The sequence below is a fragment of the Ziziphus jujuba genome, chromosome 9, assembly GCF_031755915.1.
Source record: "Ziziphus jujuba cultivar Dongzao chromosome 9, ASM3175591v1".
Taxonomy (NCBI): Eukaryota; Viridiplantae; Streptophyta; class Magnoliopsida; order Rosales; family Rhamnaceae; genus Ziziphus; species Ziziphus jujuba.
The window spans coordinates 21,451,466-21,470,562 of record NC_083387.1 but is presented as its reverse complement, the minus strand read 5'-3'; the positions used below and the strand labels follow the sequence as shown (position 1 = coordinate 21,470,562).

The 19,097-nt window shown below is 33.7% G+C and overlaps 6 protein-coding genes and 1 pseudogene across 6 annotated transcripts; 5 read left to right on the top strand and 2 right to left on the bottom strand.

Moving 5' to 3' along the window:
* Positions 1-288: 288 nt before the first annotated feature.
* Positions 289-1,832, top strand: LOC107427356 (signal recognition particle 43 kDa protein, chloroplastic). The gene has a single exon (XM_016037739.4). The coding sequence runs from the start codon at positions 573-575 to the stop codon at positions 1,710-1,712; it is 1,140 nt and encodes a 379-aa protein (XP_015893225.3). The 5' UTR covers positions 289-572; the 3' UTR covers positions 1,713-1,832.
* Positions 1,833-6,427: 4,595 nt separating this feature from the next.
* LOC107427317 (uncharacterized) lies at positions 6,428-9,669 on the top strand. Its single transcript, XM_016037694.4, has 3 exons — positions 6,428-7,104; positions 7,484-7,669; positions 9,227-9,669. The coding sequence occupies exons 1-3, from the start codon at positions 6,661-6,663 to the stop codon at positions 9,512-9,514; spliced, it is 918 nt and encodes a 305-aa protein (XP_015893180.3). The 5' UTR covers positions 6,428-6,660; the 3' UTR covers positions 9,515-9,669.
* Positions 9,670-9,789: 120 nt separating this feature from the next.
* On the bottom strand, positions 9,790-11,655 carry LOC107427323 (phosphoprotein ECPP44). Its single transcript, XM_016037701.4, has 2 exons — positions 10,962-11,655; positions 9,790-10,796 (listed from the first exon to the last, which is right to left on the bottom strand). The coding sequence occupies exons 1-2, from the start codon at positions 11,139-11,141 to the stop codon at positions 10,434-10,436; spliced, it is 543 nt and encodes a 180-aa protein (XP_015893187.1). The 5' UTR covers positions 11,142-11,655; the 3' UTR covers positions 9,790-10,433.
* Positions 11,656-12,896: 1,241 nt separating this feature from the next.
* LOC107427311 (sufE-like protein 1, chloroplastic/mitochondrial) lies at positions 12,897-13,442 on the top strand. Its single transcript, XM_060811227.1, has 2 exons — positions 12,897-12,937; positions 13,094-13,442. Exons 1-2 carry the CDS (start codon positions 12,897-12,899, stop codon positions 13,440-13,442), a joined length of 390 nt encoding a protein of 129 aa, XP_060667210.1.
* LOC107427310 (probable acyl-activating enzyme 17, peroxisomal) lies at positions 13,406-13,998 on the top strand. The gene is made up of 2 exons (XM_025077760.3): positions 13,406-13,537; positions 13,719-13,998. The coding sequence occupies exons 1-2, from the start codon at positions 13,458-13,460 to the stop codon at positions 13,966-13,968; spliced, it is 330 nt and encodes a 109-aa protein (XP_024933528.1). The 5' UTR covers positions 13,406-13,457; the 3' UTR covers positions 13,969-13,998.
* Positions 13,999-14,855: 857 nt separating this feature from the next.
* LOC125424376 (uncharacterized) lies at positions 14,856-15,511 on the top strand. Its single transcript, XM_060820148.1, has 2 exons — positions 14,856-15,104; positions 15,288-15,511. The coding sequence occupies exons 1-2, from the start codon at positions 14,895-14,897 to the stop codon at positions 15,435-15,437; spliced, it is 360 nt and encodes a 119-aa protein (XP_060676131.1). The 5' UTR covers positions 14,856-14,894; the 3' UTR covers positions 15,438-15,511.
* A 514-nt stretch (positions 15,512-16,025) lies between these two features.
* LOC107427309 (lysine histidine transporter-like 8) lies at positions 16,026-17,913 on the bottom strand (annotated as a pseudogene).
* Between the last annotated feature and the right edge of the window lie 1,184 nt (positions 17,914-19,097).

The following is a 19,097-nucleotide window of genomic DNA, read 5'->3' as shown; positions in this document are numbered from 1 at the left end:
AATTAAAAAAAAAAAAATGCAGGGACACAGACTCTTTTTACATGTAATTTTTTTAAAAAAAAAATTATTTACAGCTCCATGGCATTGCAACAAAAATAAAATATAAAAATATATCTTAATATTTTCTGAAAATAAAAAAGTATTTCGGCAAAACCAGAGTTATTTTTAAATAAAATTTGTAATGTTTCCTTTGATAAAAAATAGTTTTCAGCTCAACGCCACTTGGACAGTACAGACTATAACAGCATGTTCCATTCAGGTCCACAAACATTGGCATGGGCTAATGGAACTTGTAATCTTTGTCAGTTTATTATTTAAAAAAAAAAAAAAAAAAAACACTGATTTTGTGGCCAGAATCGAAAAACAAAAATGAAATGGCAAGAATGACCCTCTCCAACCCAAAAACAGAGACCACGAAATGGATGGGATTTCTTATCCTCAAAACCTTCGTCTTTCCCTTTCTCATCCAGATTTCACACTACCCCACCAGTGAAATCTCACTCTCTTCCTAACTTCCCAACCGCAAATCCTCCAGAACACCCTTCACCACCACACTCACCTCCCACACTTCCATGGAAGCTCTTTTCGTAAACCAATCTCTCTCCCGCCTCAAGCTCTCCCCTAACTTCACCACCTCTTCATTCCCTTCCCAATCTTATCGTCTCAAACCCACTCAAAAAGCCCACCCAACTCCAACACCAATCTGCGTTATCCAAAACCCAGAAAAACAATCCCAAGCACCAACACTCTCCGGCAACCAAAAAAGGGGCAATGAAGACGACGAATACTACGGCGAAGTCGACAAGATCATCGGCAGCAGAGCAGCGGAGGGCAAAACCGGAATGGAATACCTTATCGAGTGGAAAGACGGTCATACCCCTTCGTGGGTCTCATCCGATTACATAGCCAAAGACGTGGTCGCCGAGTACGAAACCCCATGGTGGACAGCCGCCAAAAAAGCCGACCACAACGCCCTCAAGCGGCTTATCGAAGCTGACGACGGCCGAGACATCGACGCTGTCGACTCCGACGGTCGGACCGCTCTCCTCTTCGTCTCCGGGCTGGGCTCGGAGGAATGCGTCAGGGTCCTAGCCGAGGCTGGAGCCGACCTCGACCACCGCAACAACAGCGGCGGCTTGACGGCTCTTCACATGGCGGCTGGGTATGTCAAACCCGGCGTGGCTAAGCTGCTGATGGAGCTCGGCGCCGATCCCGAGGTGCAAGACGACAGGGGTCGTACGCCATTGGATTTAGCGAAAGAGATACTGAAAGTGACTCCCAAAGGAAATCCGATGCAATTTGCGAGAAGATTGGGGCTTGAAAGTGTGATTAGGGCTCTTGAAGAGGCAGTGTTCGAGTACGCAGAGGTGCAGGAATTGCTGGAGAAGAGAGGCAAAGGTGATAACCTTGAATATCTGGTCAAATGGAAGGACGGCGATGATAATACGTGGGTCAAAGCCAGGTTTATCGGGGAGGATTTGATCAAGGATTATGAGGCTGGTCTGGAATATGCAGTTGCTGAGGGAGTTTTGGGGAAGAGACTTGGAGATGATGGAAAAAATGAGTACTTGGTTAAATGGACGGATATTGATGATGCCACGTGGGAACCTGAGGAGAATGTTGATCCTGATTTGATTAAGGCATTTGAGTCGGACCAAGATGGTAATCGGATCGGTAATATGGAGACCCAGTTAAATAAGGATGGTCCATGATTAAATTGTTTCTTTTTTTTGGTTCTCTTGTATATCGATTATTCACATGAAAATGGATAAGAGGCACAGTTGCCTGATTAATTGAATTATGAGATTGGCCTAGAAAATATTAATTGGAAATCCATTGATTTCTCCTGGTGCCGTTTTAAAATTTTTGTAGACCGATAATTTTTAGATCAGAATTTGAATTTTATTGTGAAAGGAAAAAGAGTAGCATCTTTACATTGTTTTTTTTTTTTTTTTCCCAATAAAAAATTCCTTACATAGTTGGAAAAAGAAAATATCACTTTTATGATTTTTATACCATATCTAAATCTTTGCGGGAAGTATGATTGTATATTTCTTCACATTTCATGATGTTATACACTATTTTCTTCTAAGCAAACACTATTTGTAGCTTTTAAAAGGTTGCTAATGGCTCTTACAAAGAGGGAAAAAGAAAAAAGGTTGATAGTGGTTTGATTTGATTAATTTTACAAAGAAATTGTCCAAAACAAAATCCATAAGTTGAGAGAGTAAATTGAGTTTTTGTACTTTAATTGTTTAGTTTAGAATTTAGACTTTGATTTTGTTTATTATTTTTCCTATTTGATTTTGTGATTAAATACACCTTATTATTTTGTATTATAACACCTTTTGCACTTTAGACCTAAATTTTTAAAAATTGTCATATTACTTTCTTAACTATTATTTTTTTTTTATCACTTTAGTCTAATTATAACATTTTATAGATGAATTTTATAAAATTAATCGTACACAATTAATGGAATTTATAAAAATAATTTTATTATGTTTTATTTCATTTCTAGCTAATATTTATGGTCTAATTTTGCCAAATTTATTTGTAAAAATTGAAGAATTACACTACAGTATAAAAAACTAGTAGTTTAGTTAGTAATGTAGTACTTTTTAAAATTTAAATGATAAAATGCAAAAGATAAAAAAAATTCAAGAGGTAAAGTGTATTATTAACCCTTAGTTTTTTGACCATCTGTTTACTTTTTAGATTAACTTATATTAATCAAGACAAACATAAGTAAAACATCTTAGCTTATTGTGTATGTAGTGTTTTTTTTTTTGGTGGGAAAAATAATTTCTTCTCCAGTTGGGATGTTGAAATGTACTAATACACAAGGATGGTTACCCTTCACGTGCAAGGACTGCTCATTTTGTTGAGATGCCCCGTGAACCATGATGATCCATGATCAACCCCGTAAATCCTTGACTGATGTAGTGATTGCCTAGAAAATAATTTGGGGTTTATTGACCAATCAAAATGCTTTACAGCTATGCAAATTAGACCTCCGAATTCTAATCTCTACATTGTCAGCTTCAACTTGTCAGTTTGAAGATGATGAGCTGAAAAATGCAACAATAGTAGACTTTCTAGTTAAAAAGTTCGGTTTATGGAACAAAAAACCATGTGGATCAAAATAGGCTAAAGAGTAGTGCAAAATGGAATATACAAAATAAATTTGGCAAAGCTTTCTTTGACACACAAACATGAAAAAAGGAGTACCCCATTATTCTATTGCATTTTAGAACACGGCCCATATCGTTGAGAAAAGGAAGGATAAGGACAAAAACCCAAAACTAACTAAGAGAGATGTAACACAAAATCCGCCAAGGATAATTTCGGTGTTAACAGATGGATTTATATGTATTGCCGGATGCACACGCTAACCTCTACCTTTTTCAATCTATTTTTGACGTACCAAAACAATATATATATTTATATATATATCTACATATATTCAACCAATTAAGATAAATTTGGACTTCCACCAATTGAAATGGATTTAAATTTTAATTAAAATGATAAAGGTTTGAGTTTCACCACAATTTATATTGGAAATTCGATCATATATGCAACTGTGAACATAATTATATGTAAATTATTTAATTGACAAGCCAACTTTTACCTTTACAACTTTTTTTTTTTTTGCGGTCAAAAAAATAAAAAAATTCCACCAACTAAGATTGCTTTGTTTTGATTACCAATTTTGGCTAATTTAATAATAAAAATACAATATAAATAATATATTATAATCAGATAGGAAAAATCAAAAATGAAAAATAAAAAATAAAAAATAATCATATTACCAAAATTAGAAACTTTTATTTTTTTTATTTTTGGCTAAATCATGGTTTTCAATTGTTATCACTGGTATATCATATTTATTTTAGCAACTTATTTTCCATTAATTAATTATTATTTTTATTATTTTTGCTTTGATATTAGCAACTTTGATTTTAGGATTAGAGTATAGGATGACAACATGATAAAAATAGTATTTTTAAAATTTTTATGATATATATATATATGTGCCATAAAAATACTATAAAGTTTCAAAATACTATTTTCAAGAATTAATGTTTAAAATGATTTAAACAGAAGAATAAGGATCTTTGTCCACTTGTCCCACCTCTCAATAATCAGGGAATGTACCATTGTCATAATTTATGTGCCATAAAAATTCTTTCCTTAAAGAGAAAGTGGCACATAAACTCAATTAATGCAATATCACACTATAATAAATAAATATATATATATATATATATATAGATTCTATAAAACATTATTGAATTTTGTTACATCATATTACCTATATAATAGTTACATAATTTTAATTCAGAGTGGAAATTTGAATAGGATGCCTTCGCCATCTTTACTAGGATAAGGAACCCTCTCTATTTTATAAAAAATTGGAGAATCTTAATTTGAGTTTGTCGAATTATGAAATATCAACAAAATTAAATGCAATGGCTATCCTGTCATGGTTTAAAATTAAAAATAAAATTAATATGGAAGCAAAAAATAATAATAATAAAATAATTCTATTTAAAATAAAATTCCAAGTTGATTACTTAAAAGAAAAAAAAAACTAAAATATGACAAAAATATATGTATATAATATTTCCCTAATAATTATTTTTAAGTAATATTAAAAATTAAATAATAAAACAAGTAAGGCAAAAAGGATAACAAGAAAATAAATTAAAAAGGATGACAAGAAAAGAAATTATAATTTGAAGGTAAAATGTGCACAATCCACCATAAAAATTAAGAGAACTTCTTTTCAATATTTATATACTATATGTATTATTTAAAAAAATATTATTTATTATTATTGATGAATGATTGTTAATAAAATATATATAACAATAATAATTTAAATAATTATTATTAGAGGGTTCACAATTTAGGTATGCTTTTATTTTCATGTATGTATGTATGTTTCTTATTACACGAGAAAAGTTTGTAAAACTTAAACTTACATAATTAGAAAGTAATTTGTTATTAATATTTATGATTTTTGCTCTTTAAAAGTCATCACTTCTCCATTTAATTTTATTTGATTATTTTATTTTATATTATAAACCATAAAAGAATATCAACATTAATTAATGACCAACAATTTTTTTTTTATTTAAAAATAATGACATGACATAATTTTAGTTATTAGATCTAATTTTTTAATATGTCAAAAATTGGGTAAACTTAAATTTAAATTTTGAGGATCATTATCCCCCTACCAGATACTTGAATTTTTTTGGTAAAAATAAAATACTAGACTTTTTTTTTTTTTTTTTGGCTGAAAATACTAGAGTTTTGATTTGACTATACATACATGGTATGAAAATCTGCTTGGACACGTACTTTTATGATCTTCTTCTTCATCGTCATCATCCTCTTGATCTCATTTCGGTGTTAAAAAAGGGTACAATTTTACTTTACTCTCCTTTTAGTGTTAAAATGAGAAAGTAAAAGGTCAAAAAAAAAAAAAAAGTGAAAAAAAAAAAATGGAATAGCAAGATAAAGCGGAAAAAAGTCTTACCCTTTTTTGGGATACACATAAAGTGGTTACAAACTATTTTGTTTTTAGATAAAACAATCATACTTTTAGTGCCCATGTTCGAGTTCAGTTCTAAAACTCGTATCTTCACTGCCTTATTATTGTATAGAATGTTGAAAAATACCTCTCAATACTTTCACTAAAATTTCAATTCTTTTCTTGATCACTATTCAAATTGATAACATTGCTTTATAATTTGAAGAAATTGTTTGGTTAGTATTAGAATTGATTGTTTATAAATTACATAACTAAAATATGTTTAAATTGTAATTTTATTTTATCAAAATTGAAAGATAATGCCGAACATAAAGTTTTTTTTTTTTTTCCAAAAACGATGTTGTTAAAAAAATAACTAAGACATATTTTATTTATATAATAAGCAATTTAATATTGGTTTTAAAATGTTGAAAGCTTTTTTTTTTTTTTTTTTTTTTGGGAGAAAGTTTAAGAGCATTTTATAATTTTCTATTATTCTTATTACTATTTTTCAAATGGGGCAGTGGGCCACCGTTTAAGATTCTTCGACCATTCCTAAAAGCCATTTTATTAATTATTATTATTATTATTGATGAATAAAAGCCATTTTATTTGTTTTATCCACTTTGCGAAATCCCACTTTACAAAATACCAACAATACCCTTTCGTTATTTTGTTAAGGTAGACACTTCAACATTCATTCTATCCTGCTTCGCACCATTCACGCCACCACCTTCTCTTAATTGCCGTGGGTTACACGCCACAAAATCATCAAAACCGTTCCACATCTTTCACCAATCCAAACCGTCAGATCAACTCCCAGGCATTAGCGAGTGGAACTGGATTAAAAGCGTGAAAGCTACGCACCGAAAATTAAAAAAAAAGAAAAAAAAAAAAAAGAAAGAAAACATCGTGCTCGTAATTCAAAGTTTCGCATTTATAGAAGCTCTCGGTTTCTGCTTCGTTCTCAGCAAAGCCCATTGTTACCTATCACTTCCTTTTCTGAGAGTCTCAGACTCTTACCCAAAAATTTTTCTTCTATTTCTGCAAAATTGGAAAATATTTGCATTTTGGTCCCTCAAAAATCCAATTCCTTCTATATCTTCCCCTCTCTAATGCCGCCTGCGATAATGCACGCCAAGTCCGATTCCGAGGTGACGAGCTTCGACCAGTCGACGCCGCCTCGATCGCCGCGCCGTCCGATTTACTACGTTCAGAGCCCTTCCAACCATGACGCCGAGAAAATGTCTTACGGCTCTAGTCCTTTGGGTTCGCCTCACCACTATTACCATTGCTCGCCGATTCACCATTCCCGAGAATCTTCGACCTCGCGGTTCTCTGCCTCTCTCAAAAACCCTAGGGGTCTCTCCGCCTGGAGGAAGGTACAGCGGGAGGAAGAGTCCGATGATGACGACGAATACGACTCCGGAACGGCTGGTCCTTGTCGCAATGTGAGGTTGTACTTCTGCTTCGCTCTGTTGTTCGTCGTTCTTTTCACTGTGTTTTCATTGATTCTTTGGGGCGCTAGTAAATCTCACAAGCCTGAAATAGTTGTGGAGGTAAGGGTTTTTAAGTTTTTGTTCATCTTTATCAGCTCTTTTTTTTTTTTTTTTTAAATCTGTTTAAGTGAGTCGGGAGCTGAGTTGGCTCGTCGAGAAACGATTCGTCTCTGATCACTGATGGGGGTTCTCCGAGGCAACTCAGTAACACAGGGTTTTTGGGGATTTTGGGGCTCGAAACGGGAACGAGTGATTTGCGCGGGTTAGTTGAGTATAGAAACCCTGATTTTTTTTTTTTAATTTTTTAAAAATCTAATTTGAATTTTATTTCAGATTAAAATACCCGACAAAAAAGAATGTTTATTTGATTTTTTTCGAATAAGGAGTAGGAAATAAGCGAAGCATATAATAAAAGCATATTGTTTGGTTTTTGGAGCAGAACATAGTGTTCAGGAGCTTTACGATACAGGCGGGCAATGATCGAACGGGAGTGGCAACAGATATGGTCTCGTTGAATTCAACGGTTAGGGTCTTCTTCAGAAACCGAGGTACATTCTTCAGCCTCCATGTCACCTCTACCCCAATGGAGCTTCACTATTACCAGCTCAAAGTTGCTTCTGGCCAGGTACGCAACCAAAAAAAAAAAAAATGTTTATTATTGTTATTATTATTATTATTATTTTGATGAAATGTTTATTATTATTATATTTTTGAAAATAGTAGAATTTTGCAAGTCGAAAAGAAGATATTAGAAATCTGAAAGTCTATTTTATCGCTGTTGGTATCAATGGAAACTACATAAGCACCCTTGGGGTAATAAGGTAATTTCAAGTGGTTTTGGGAGACGTTAGATTAGGGAGTGGTAAAACGTTTGGCACTGGGAGCTGGAAATGGCAGTGGTAATATGATTCTAAATGCGATTGGTCTGTTTGGTCTTTGTTGGGCGACTGAAAAGCCTGTGGGTTTGCTATAAATTGTTATAATTTTCTATGAGCCTACTCTCATTGGGAAGCGTGGGTCTGCCGCTCACAAATTCGATTGCGAAAATTGGGTTTCCTTTGGACCCCATTTTTTCTGTCTTTTTCCAACTGTATGATCACGTGGTTAGAGAAAACGTCAAATTCCATTGATAGCATAAAGAGATACTGCATGTTGTTGTTGTTGCTGCTGGGTTTTTATTATTATTATTGTTATTTTTATGAAATCCTGCATGAATCAATAATGAATGTTGTCTAATATCAAAAAAAAAAAAAAAGAAAAAAAAGAAAAAAAGAAAAAAGAAAAAAGAAAAAATGATGATTGTATGATGTCGTTTGGGGGCCCCTTTTTTGACTTTGTTTGGTTTTCTGCAAATGGATTAAACATTGACAACTGTCCAAGAACAGTAAGTTACAGTTTTTTTTTTTTTCAATATAATTTATTTTCGCAATAAAAGATTAAATGGTATTATATTTAGGCTAAATTACGGTATTTCATTTTCTGTTCTGTAAACTTAATAGATTTCTATAAATTCTAGTAGAGATCTCCTAGTAACTCTTATTTTACTTTTTCAATTTTCTTCCTTGATTGGTATTAATTTTTGTAATTTCCCATATAAATATTTTGATTTTCGAATATTACTTGTAGTTTTGCATACATTTTCTAGCTTGTATGGAAATACATAAGTATATAACTAGTGTATATATATTTTTTAGAGGATAAAATATTAAATATGTTATAACATGCAACATTTTCTTACTTTATTTGTGTACATGTAACATGAAATCTCCAAGAAACAAAATTATACGACAACCAACCAACTTCCGTGTGAACAAAGAAAAAGATTAAAGCAGTGTCCTTTTCATTGGCCTGTGTATGCTCGGGACAGAAATTGGCTGAGTTGGCCTGTTGGGTTACTAGTTAAAAAGGCTTTTAATTTAAAATATAGATGGCACCTGTTCTTTGGTTTTCTGTTAGGAAAACTAATTCTTACATGGGTTAGGTAGATGAATTGGATTGTGAATCTGGCTTGAGTCAGATATTGTTTCCCAGATGTTACTGTTTGTGGGCAAGCCTTCATGAAATGTTTACTAATTCAGTTGGAGAGCTTCAACTTTTGTAATTTTTTTCTCCTGTGATTTGTTATGCTAGCTATCTTGGAGCTGATTTTCTCCTTTTGTCTTTGTGATAAATGGAATAATAGATGAAGAAGTTCTATGAGAAGAGGAAAAAACACCGGAGAGTCTTGACGACAGTATTAGGGCATCAAGTTCCTGTTTATGGTGGGCTATCGTTTATTGGAGGTGCGAGAGATAATCAAGAGAATTTGGTAGTGCCGTTGAACCTTACATTTGTGATGAGGTCGAGGGCCTACATTTTGGGGAAGTTAGTGAAGTCCAAGTTTTATAGAAGAATCACATGCTCTGTCACCCTTAGAAGAAGCAAACTCGGTAAGCCCTCTAATTTGACGAATTCCTGTACCTATAGGTGAATACTTCACTTAATTATGTGGAGTCCAGATTTTGGAATTCCAACGTTGACTTTGACTGTTATTTATGAAACATGGTGAAAAATTGACTCCTCTTTTTCTTGTAAAAATTTCAGTTTATTGAGTTTATGGTAATGATTATCTAGTTGCATTCAAAATGATTTCTGTATAAAGTTGAATCAGTGAAATTGTACATAAATTTACATATGATTTTAGTATTTCTTTGGGAATGCTGTATTTGTGACTGCGTGAACAAATCATACTTGGTCTGGACTCCTGCAGGTAGTATAAGACAATTCCTATTTGCAGGGTGTGGTTATGTAACGTTGAAATTGACAAACAGAAGGTTCACTTTATACAGGCTCTCATTGTCTATTCCTTTTGTGGAGCATTAAGCTTATTTGGACTTAGCTCTTATTTTAGTTAAAGAGGCTTTTGTGCAGTATTAAGCTTATTTGGACTTAGCTCTAGTTTTAGTTAAAGAATTCTTACTTTGAGAATTTTATTCTTCAAATTTTGCGACAATCGATGTGATTTTATAAACGGCTTATAGAGTATATATGGTTTATAGTATATATGTGGTTTATGTGATTTAGGATTTGAGTTAAAAAGCAAAATATATTACAGCATATATTGAAGAAACTTGTCTTGGGTGGATTGGACCAAATATTTCTTTCAGTGCATGAAACTAAGTAGCATTCAGAAGCTTCTGAACAAGATTTTCTAATTCATTAATTTAAGAAAAGTACGAGAGTGCAAGATTTGGAAAAGAGAAAATCTCCTGATTAGGTGTAGGACTAGCCTACATACAGATTCATCCAAACCTAGAAGGACAAGAAAATTACATAGGACATGGAATTACAAAACCAGAAAACAAATAGGCTGCCAAGATTGACACTTTCTATTCGATCATATTGCAGTTTCAGTTTTCATGCTTTTTCTCTTCGTTCTTACGACCATCTGGCAGCTTCTCCTTGATCTTCTCCAAGATTCCTTTTTTCTCACCTTCTGGGGAGTGTCCATCTGCAGCACATTCTACAGAAGCACCGTCTTCATGTTTCTTGTGCTGTCCGGGAAGCTTGTCTTTGATCTTCTCTATAAATCCCTTTTCCTCTGGGTGTGTCACTTCCACATGTGCATTCTCACTGGTTTTCTCAGCTGGAATAGTTGCATGCTGAGGATCCTCATGATGATCTTTCTTTTTGCCTGATATCTTGTCTTTGATCTTGTCCTTTATCCCCTTCTTCTTCTTTTCCCCAGACTCTCCTTCCTCGTCACTACTCGACTGCAAATATTTCAAGCAGCACAAGTACAAAAAGAAAAAAAAACTTGGTTGAAGGATCATACACACAGTTCTCAATCTATTACATATCTATGTGACTAGAAAATTAAATCTTGTCATTTTAAAACTATCAGATCATTTTAAAATGAGATAGGTGAGAGAGATTACCGAGCTAGAGTCATCGCCATGTGACTGTTGGACGTCTGCCATGCCCACATCTTGGTCATGTTGGGGTTTCCCAGATTTCTCGTTTTCTTTCTTTTTCAAGAAATCGAACATCCCACAACCTTTTGATTCTTCGGCGACTTTTTCCTCACTTTCATGCTCTTGGTGGTGTGTATCTGACATAATGCTGAACTTAGCAAGCGAGCGAAACTATGGAAATTAAGCTAGAGCCTTTGAACAAGAGCTATTGACACTATCGGTGATAGGCAGCTGATAGATTGATGATGGTTTGAGAGCTAGAAAGTGTTGGGGTATTTATAGGAGAAGTGGATTCTACACGAAGATTTGGACTTACAATTTAGTAGTGAAAGAGAGCAAATGACACGAGTAAAAGCAAGAGGAGAGAAAGAGACAGAATTTGCATTGAAGAGGGCTTTACATGGTAAGATGGGGGGCGTTTGTCGGCCATGGTTGATTAGGTTCAGGAATCCAAGAATGGTCGGTGTGGACTGCATGCATATGTACTCTTCAAGAGGTTTTGAAGTCTTGGTAGCTGATATATATTTATATGTAGTATCGAGATCAGGAGCTTGTAATGGTTTCATGGTACTACTCACGTGGATATGGTTGGAGTTTTTCAAATTTGCTTATCAATTAATACCTAATAATACACTGATTAATTTTGTTTGTCGGAGGAATTATGTAGTTGATTCAATCTACATGGACCATCTCACAAACATATATGTGAAGTTTATGTCAAATTTATATAATATTTATATGTTTGCAAGAGAATAACCATAGAAATAGGATGGATTTATTAAATAATTTTCTTTTTTAAATATTAATATGGATACCAAATATTTAAAAAGGGCATGAGCCTTTTTTTTTATTTCAGCAAAGCTTTAGTATAAATTTGCTGCTCATTGATTTGAAATTGCTGTTAGTTGATTTGAAGGATGCTGAACGTTTTTAAATTTTATAAATTGCAAAATAATTTTTGTTCTGACAAGTAAATAATGTCAAATGTTATTAAAATATTCACCGACAAAAGCGTGCCCAACGTGCATCGACTTCTAGACTATCATGTGACTTGGTGTTTATAGGTGCCAAGTGAAGATTTCTAGTTTGTTTACCCCAAAAAAAAAAAAAGGTGAATGTTTCTTGTAATTACTTGTTATTCCATTAATTGTTGGCTTTTGCTTCAAATAATAGCTATGTTTTTTATTTAGGTAGCTACAAAAAAACTAGTTACAAGTTTCAAAAACTAAATAAAACAAAAAAAAAAAAAGATAAAACAGAAAATAAGAAGATTAATTTTAAGGAATTGTTTGGTAACATGGTTGACTTTTAATTTTTGTTTTTGTTTTGTTTTGTTTTTATTTTTATTTTTTCTATTTAATTGTGTATAATTTGTTTATATTAAAAATAATTAGTGGTAATTAGACTTTGTTGAGTATTTATATTAACTATAAAATTAAGGAAGAAAAAAGCTTAATATCAATTGAACACGATTTCCAATTGTGTTGGTTTTTTTTTTTTAATTTTTTTAATTTCTAGTTTATAGTTATTTAAGATGCCTAATAAAATAGAATTATTGTTATTTAAATTTAACATAATTAACTTACAATAAAAACTAACAATATATTACAGAATGGCACCCGTTTATAAAGCAAGTTTCAATTTGATAGACGTTATTTTTCTGATTTTTTTTAATTTAATTTTTTTTAACTACCATTACAAAATTAGAATAGTTATTTATCATTCATGTATTCTTAGTCTAAAACAAAAATGAAATAGAATCATAAATATTGCCAAATATGTTATATATAAGAAAATTAAGTTGATAAAAAAAAATAATTATTTACAAAATGTTCTTCAACATGGCAGCCACATAAGATGGGCTTATTTCATCACGGTCTTTCCAAAACTTTGACCACTATGGGGGTGTTTGTTACATGGGACTGGCCAGGATCGGATGGGTTATAGTTCCAATCTGGTGTTTGGGAAGGAAAATGGAGGACGGGACACACTTATCCCGTTAATCAAATTATCCGAAATGAAGGGGACAAAGCTGACCCACCAAAACACCTGGGTCACTTTTGTCCTGCCCTCTTTCGATGCTTTCAACCTCTCAGCCTCTCACACAAAGTTGCTTCTGCCGGACCGTTCGCCACTTCTTTTCGGTTTGAAGCCACAATTCTTGACCTCGAAGACGTTTCCTACCAGCACGCCAGCCACGTAGCTGTTAAAGCTAACCCTAACTCTGCTTCCGGCGAAACCCATTTCAACCTCAAGATTGTCTCCCCGAAATTCGAAGGCCTAAACCTCGTGAAACGGCATCGTTTGGTCTACGATGCCTTGGCCGACGAGCTCCAATCTGGACTCCATGCCCTTTCTATCGTCGCCAAGACTCCTCAAGAGCTCGAATCTCAACCCTTGGCCGACCAGAGTAAGATCTCAAAGAAAGATCTGCAATCTGTCTAGGACGCTAAAGTAACAATGCTTGGTGTGATCCCAAGTATTGTCCGGACATGGAAAAGCTCAAATTGTGTTGCTGGCTATGATTGGTCTACCATCCGGTAAGAATTGGGGCAATTGTTAGCATATTAAATCTGTGTTTGTTGATAAAATACCTTATGTTGGCGTTTCAATGCTTACATTGTATGTTCCTTAGAAGCAGGTTGTACATCAATGGTGGATTTTGCTTCAGGAGTTGATTGTTTAAGATTTGTTTGTTTTTTCCTTAATGATATCTTGTAGTTGTTTTGGTTCCACCGGAGAAGCATCTAATGTTGATGAATACCTATGGCTGATGGGGAGAGCTTGCTACAAGCCTGTTATTGAATATTGTGGTGGTACTGAGATTGGTGGTGGATTTGTTTCTGGGTCCTTATTACAGGCTCAGTCATTGGCTGCTTTCAGCACACCAGCTATGGGCTGCAGTTTGTATATTCTTGGCAGTAATGGCCTTCCCATTGTAAGCACCAATCAAGCTCACCTTTTATTTTAGTGCAAGTACAAAATATAGGGGCAGTGTACCATGTATTACATGCTTTTGCTTTGTGCTTACTGCTGGGTTTAGCTGCAGCCTATAGACAACCCAAATTTGTGGTTTATTTTTTATTTATTTTTGAATTATTAAATTTGTAATCATATATCTTTGCGTATTTCAGCATTTCAGCAACCGGCCTTCTCTCCCAACTCCGAAATTCCAGCATTTCATTTCTTTTTCCTTTGCCTTTCCCCAATCCCTCATTGCCCACTCTTCCACCCTGCTGATCCCCAAGGCCAGTGACCGTATCTAACAGGTAATTCTTCATTCCCAATACTCTCTCTCTCTTTTGCTTTTTTCTTGTTGACCAAACGGACGTGTAACTAACTCTTTGATCTGGGCCTTTTGTTTCTTTTTTCCTTTGATTCCACTTCCTGTTTGTATTTGGATTTCGATGTCTCCGAGACCCTAGTGATGCTCTTTTTTGTTGTTTAGTGTCCTTTGTTGTTTAACGTGGTTGCATAAGATCTGGTTTGTGTAATTGGTTTTTGTTTTGGATTGTCATTGGTGGTTGTTTTGAATCGGTTTGAGGTTGTCCATCTGATGTCATAAGATCTGGTTTGTGTAATTGGTTTTTGATTTTTGTTATGATGACATTAGTATTTTAATGATTGACAGATGTTTGGTATTTCCTTTTGATTTCAACCAGCACAAACGAGATTGTGATAGGATAAATAAAAAACCAACATTCAAATTTTATACGTATTTTTTTTTTCTGGAAATAAAGTTTTATAACTAATTCATATTGGAAGTTTACATTATATTGATCCTGCTTTCTTGTGACAGTGGATTGAAGTGAATGTACATACATTGCATGATTAGGAAGGACTAGATTTTTTATTCATTGCAAAGTATATGAGTACTTAATGTAATGTTTGTCCTGAATGATTCAGATTCCACAAACCGGATGGGATAAGTTGTTTATCTCTTTCATTCCTGCTGATTCTGCAAAGGCCACAGCCAAGACAACTAAAGCAAATGTGAGGAATGGCACCTGCAAATGGGCAGATCCTATCTATGAAACTACTAGACTTCTTCAAGACATTAAAACAAAGCAGTATGATGAGAGGATCTATAAACTTGTGGTCACAATGGTAGTATTCCTTTATAATTTTTATTTTTAAGTTATAATATCTGTAATACGATCTCTAGTCTTATGTGTGAACTCAGAAATTTCGTTTCTCAATACCTACTCTCCCTTAAAAATTATTATTCTGGTGACTTCTCTTGTATTAACTGAAAATCCTTTTCTTTGGCCAAAATCTCACTGGAATCAGGGTTCTTCACGATCTAGTGTCCTTGGTGAGGCTAACATCAATCTAGCTCATTATGCTGATGCACTAAAGCCTTCTATTGTTGCACTGCCTCTTCAGGGATGTGACTCTGGAGCTATTTTACATGTAAGAGTTTCTGAATGTTGTTTTTGAGTTGGGCATGATTATGTGTGTGTGTGTGTGTGTGTTTCTGTATTATGTGATTTGTCAATAGCAGCAACCTGGTGGCATGTGGTGTCCACCTTAACCATGAAACATGCTTGTGTACTTGTTGTCAGAATATTGTGAGCTCCCATTTAACAAATGTTTTACCTTATCTGATGCCACTATACATATATATGGAAATTCTATGGTAAGGACGGTCCGCATGAGGACCGCAGTATTAGTGACGGTTTTTTATAGTATTAACGATGGTTTTTTAGAAAATCGTCACCAATAATATGAAAAACGGTCACCAATATTGTGGTCCGCATGAGGACCGTCCACACCATAGACGGACTGATATATGGAAATTCTATATATATCCATAATTCCACTTATTAGCAAGTTTTGAAATACCCATATTTTTCTTTTTTGGATATTTCTACAATTTTTTTTTTTGAAAGGTCAATTATAAAATATTATTTGATATTTTCATATTTCTAAAGGACTTCTTTTATTAATAATATTTTCGTTAGAAACCTTCAATATGTTAATCTATACAAGATATTTTGAACCTCACTTATAAGTGATCTCTGTTTTTTAACCAAAAACCACTAATATTAAGGGTAAAAAAAAATTGGCATTTAAGCCTTTATCCGCCAAATTCCAAATGGCTGCAGCAAATAATAAGACACTCCAAATCACTCCCAAGCACCCAAAGCCATATTAACCCACCACATTGCATTCTTGGAGCTTGGTTTCTTTATTGCTATCCACATGAAAGATGGATAAACATAAATCAAAGGCATTGTCATGCCTCCAATGAGAGGAACCAAGCTACCCAAAAATGGAAAAGTCACTACCATGAAGAAAGCCAGCCCTCCAAAGAAAAGTCGAATACAAGTTCGAACCCATCTTGGGCACTTCTTTTTCTTGTTGTTGCTATACCTAAACTCCAAGTTGTTGAATACGACCATGGCATAGATTTGGGAAGTGCATAGATAGCTTATGATTACTATATGTAAATTAGTATTATCACGTTCAAAGATTTCATCACCGTGTATTTTCAAAATGGCAGTCAACATTGTTCCATTTAAAAGTATTTGGGACAATAATTCATTTGGAATATGCTTGTAAATATATGTTAGTATAAATAATGGTACAAAAAAGCATAAATGATAGTTGATTTATTTGTTTACCATGTTTCCGTAAGCCCAAAATCCTGCTATTGCTAGGGAAAACAAGCACATGGTTATTAATGCGTATGAGATTTTGAGTAATGCAATCCACATTGTCTTGTGGGATGGTTATTTTGAATCTGAAGGCAATGTCCCCTGCATCAATTGGGATACTTTTGGCTTATTTAATATACAATTATAATAACAATAAAACTTACTAGTTAGCTATTGTCAATTAAAATATGACTTCGTGGAGTTCAAAAACTAGTATTAAGTATCATAAATCATTTTTTTTTTAGTAATCTTTATCGTTAGACCTCTAATTTACCATAGTAAAATTAGTTTTTTAAACTTTATAAAACTTTGACGGAAACGAGAAGTTGAAATAGTAAGAAAGAAAGAATGACATAAACAATTTGAACAATTAAAAAACAGGGGAAATTTTTAATAATGTGACATGCTAGCTTTTAGTATATATTCAAGTTTGGTTTTGAATAATCAAATTGTGCCACAAGCAACAAACAAGGTGAAATTCCAAGCAGATACCAAAATCTAGACTTAAAACCCATTTCTCAAATTTAAATTCTGAATAAATAAATAAACCAAAAAAGATGAAATTCTTTTGGCTTAAATCTCAAGCACAACATTGTGGCCTCTGAAACTAAGAACAATGACCCCACTTGCACTAAAAATTCCACCAAACATCTCCACACCTGATTCCTTCTTTACTGTTAGACAAACTGAAATAGCAAGTTACGGGCCACGTGTGTAAACTTATGTTCATAGATTGGTTAGAGAAGTTTAGTTTAGTTATAGTCAAACACTTATCTTGATAGCTTTCTTATCACTACTGGTGTATATATCAGCTATTGTTGCTGGTTAGTCTTATCTTGTAACGTGTATATATTTATTCCTAGTCCTAATGAAATAAAAAAGTTTACATGGTATTAGAGCCATAAGACAAATGTCATGGCGATAATTCTTACATTTTCTTCTGAAATACCTTAACTCAATGAAGTATCCTTGCGAAACTATCCCTTCCCTTTCAAGCTTGAAAAAGATAATTATTTAACTCTGGAGAGCTCAGATTTACCTTGCCATTGGTGGCAGAAATCTCGAAGGTTTTGTAAGTGGTGCAATCAAGACACCACCAACCTTTGTCATAGAAGAATCGAAAGATGGAGAATCATCAAGACATATTCCAAACCCAGATCTCTTGCTGTGGAGATTGTTAGATCAAGGACTCTTTGCATGGATTCGATCTTCAATATCAAGAGAGGTATAGATTCAATTATCTCATACTGATACATGTTTTCAACTATGGAGTTCGATAAGCAGGTTGTTTGGAAGTCATTCCCGTGCAAGAATTATGCAGTTGAAGTTACAACTTCAGTCCACAAAGAAAGAATCAATGACTATCATTGAATATTACATGAAGATGAAGGAATTGTTAGATAACCTCAATATGGCTGGTTATAGCCTTAGCAATGAGGACTTCATTATGCACCTTCTATAAGGTTTGCCACTTGAATATGATGCTATAGCTAATATTAATTCACACAGTTTACCTTTAGAAGTTGAGGAAGTGCAAACACTTTTATTAAGTCAAGAGATACAGACTCTAAGTGCCACACCAATCATACAAACTGTTGTCCATGTTATTGAAATAACAAATAAGAAACCTGATAAGACCAATCCTAGCCGTGGCAGAACAACTTCATTCCGAGTTGGATGAGGTTGTGGAAGGGGTCGTGGTTTTGGATCACGAGTTTTCTATCAATTGTGCCAACAACCAGGACATATTGCTCCAGATTGCTACCATAGGTTTGACAAGGATTTTCAAGTTCTACATCACAAAAATAACAGGTCATTTGCCTACTATTCTAGTCTTGATATTATAGCTAATCCAGAGTGGTTGATGGATAGTGGTGCAACTAACCACATCACTACTGATTCATCAAACTTACATCAAAAGATGGATTATAGAGGCATGGATAAATTAGTTGTTTGTAGCACCCAATGTTTGGATATCATCTCTACTGGTTCTTCAATTTTAAACACTAGCTTAAAAATATTAAACTAGATCGTATGTTGCATGTTCTAAAAATTAAGAAAAACCTTTTAAGTATTGCAAGCTTAACTCATGATAATAAAGCAATTGTTGAGTTTAATGCTCATTCTGTGTTTGTGAAGGATCTGTCTACAAGGAAGCTTCTACTGAAAGGAACCTTCAGAGATGGACTTTATTAAATTTCCTTACCTTGATTCAATAAAGCACCTGCTTCAGCTTTTTGTGCAAGTGATAAATTTAGTTCTTTTTATTCTGATTTCTCTACAGATAAATTATGGCATTTTCGCGTTGGACATCCTTATATTTTTACAATGAAAATTGTTGCTGATGGTTGTAGAAAATTTTCAGTTTCTAATAAAGATAATTTTTGTTCTATCCATCCTTTAGGCAAATCCCATAAACTTTTTGCATCTCATTTGCATA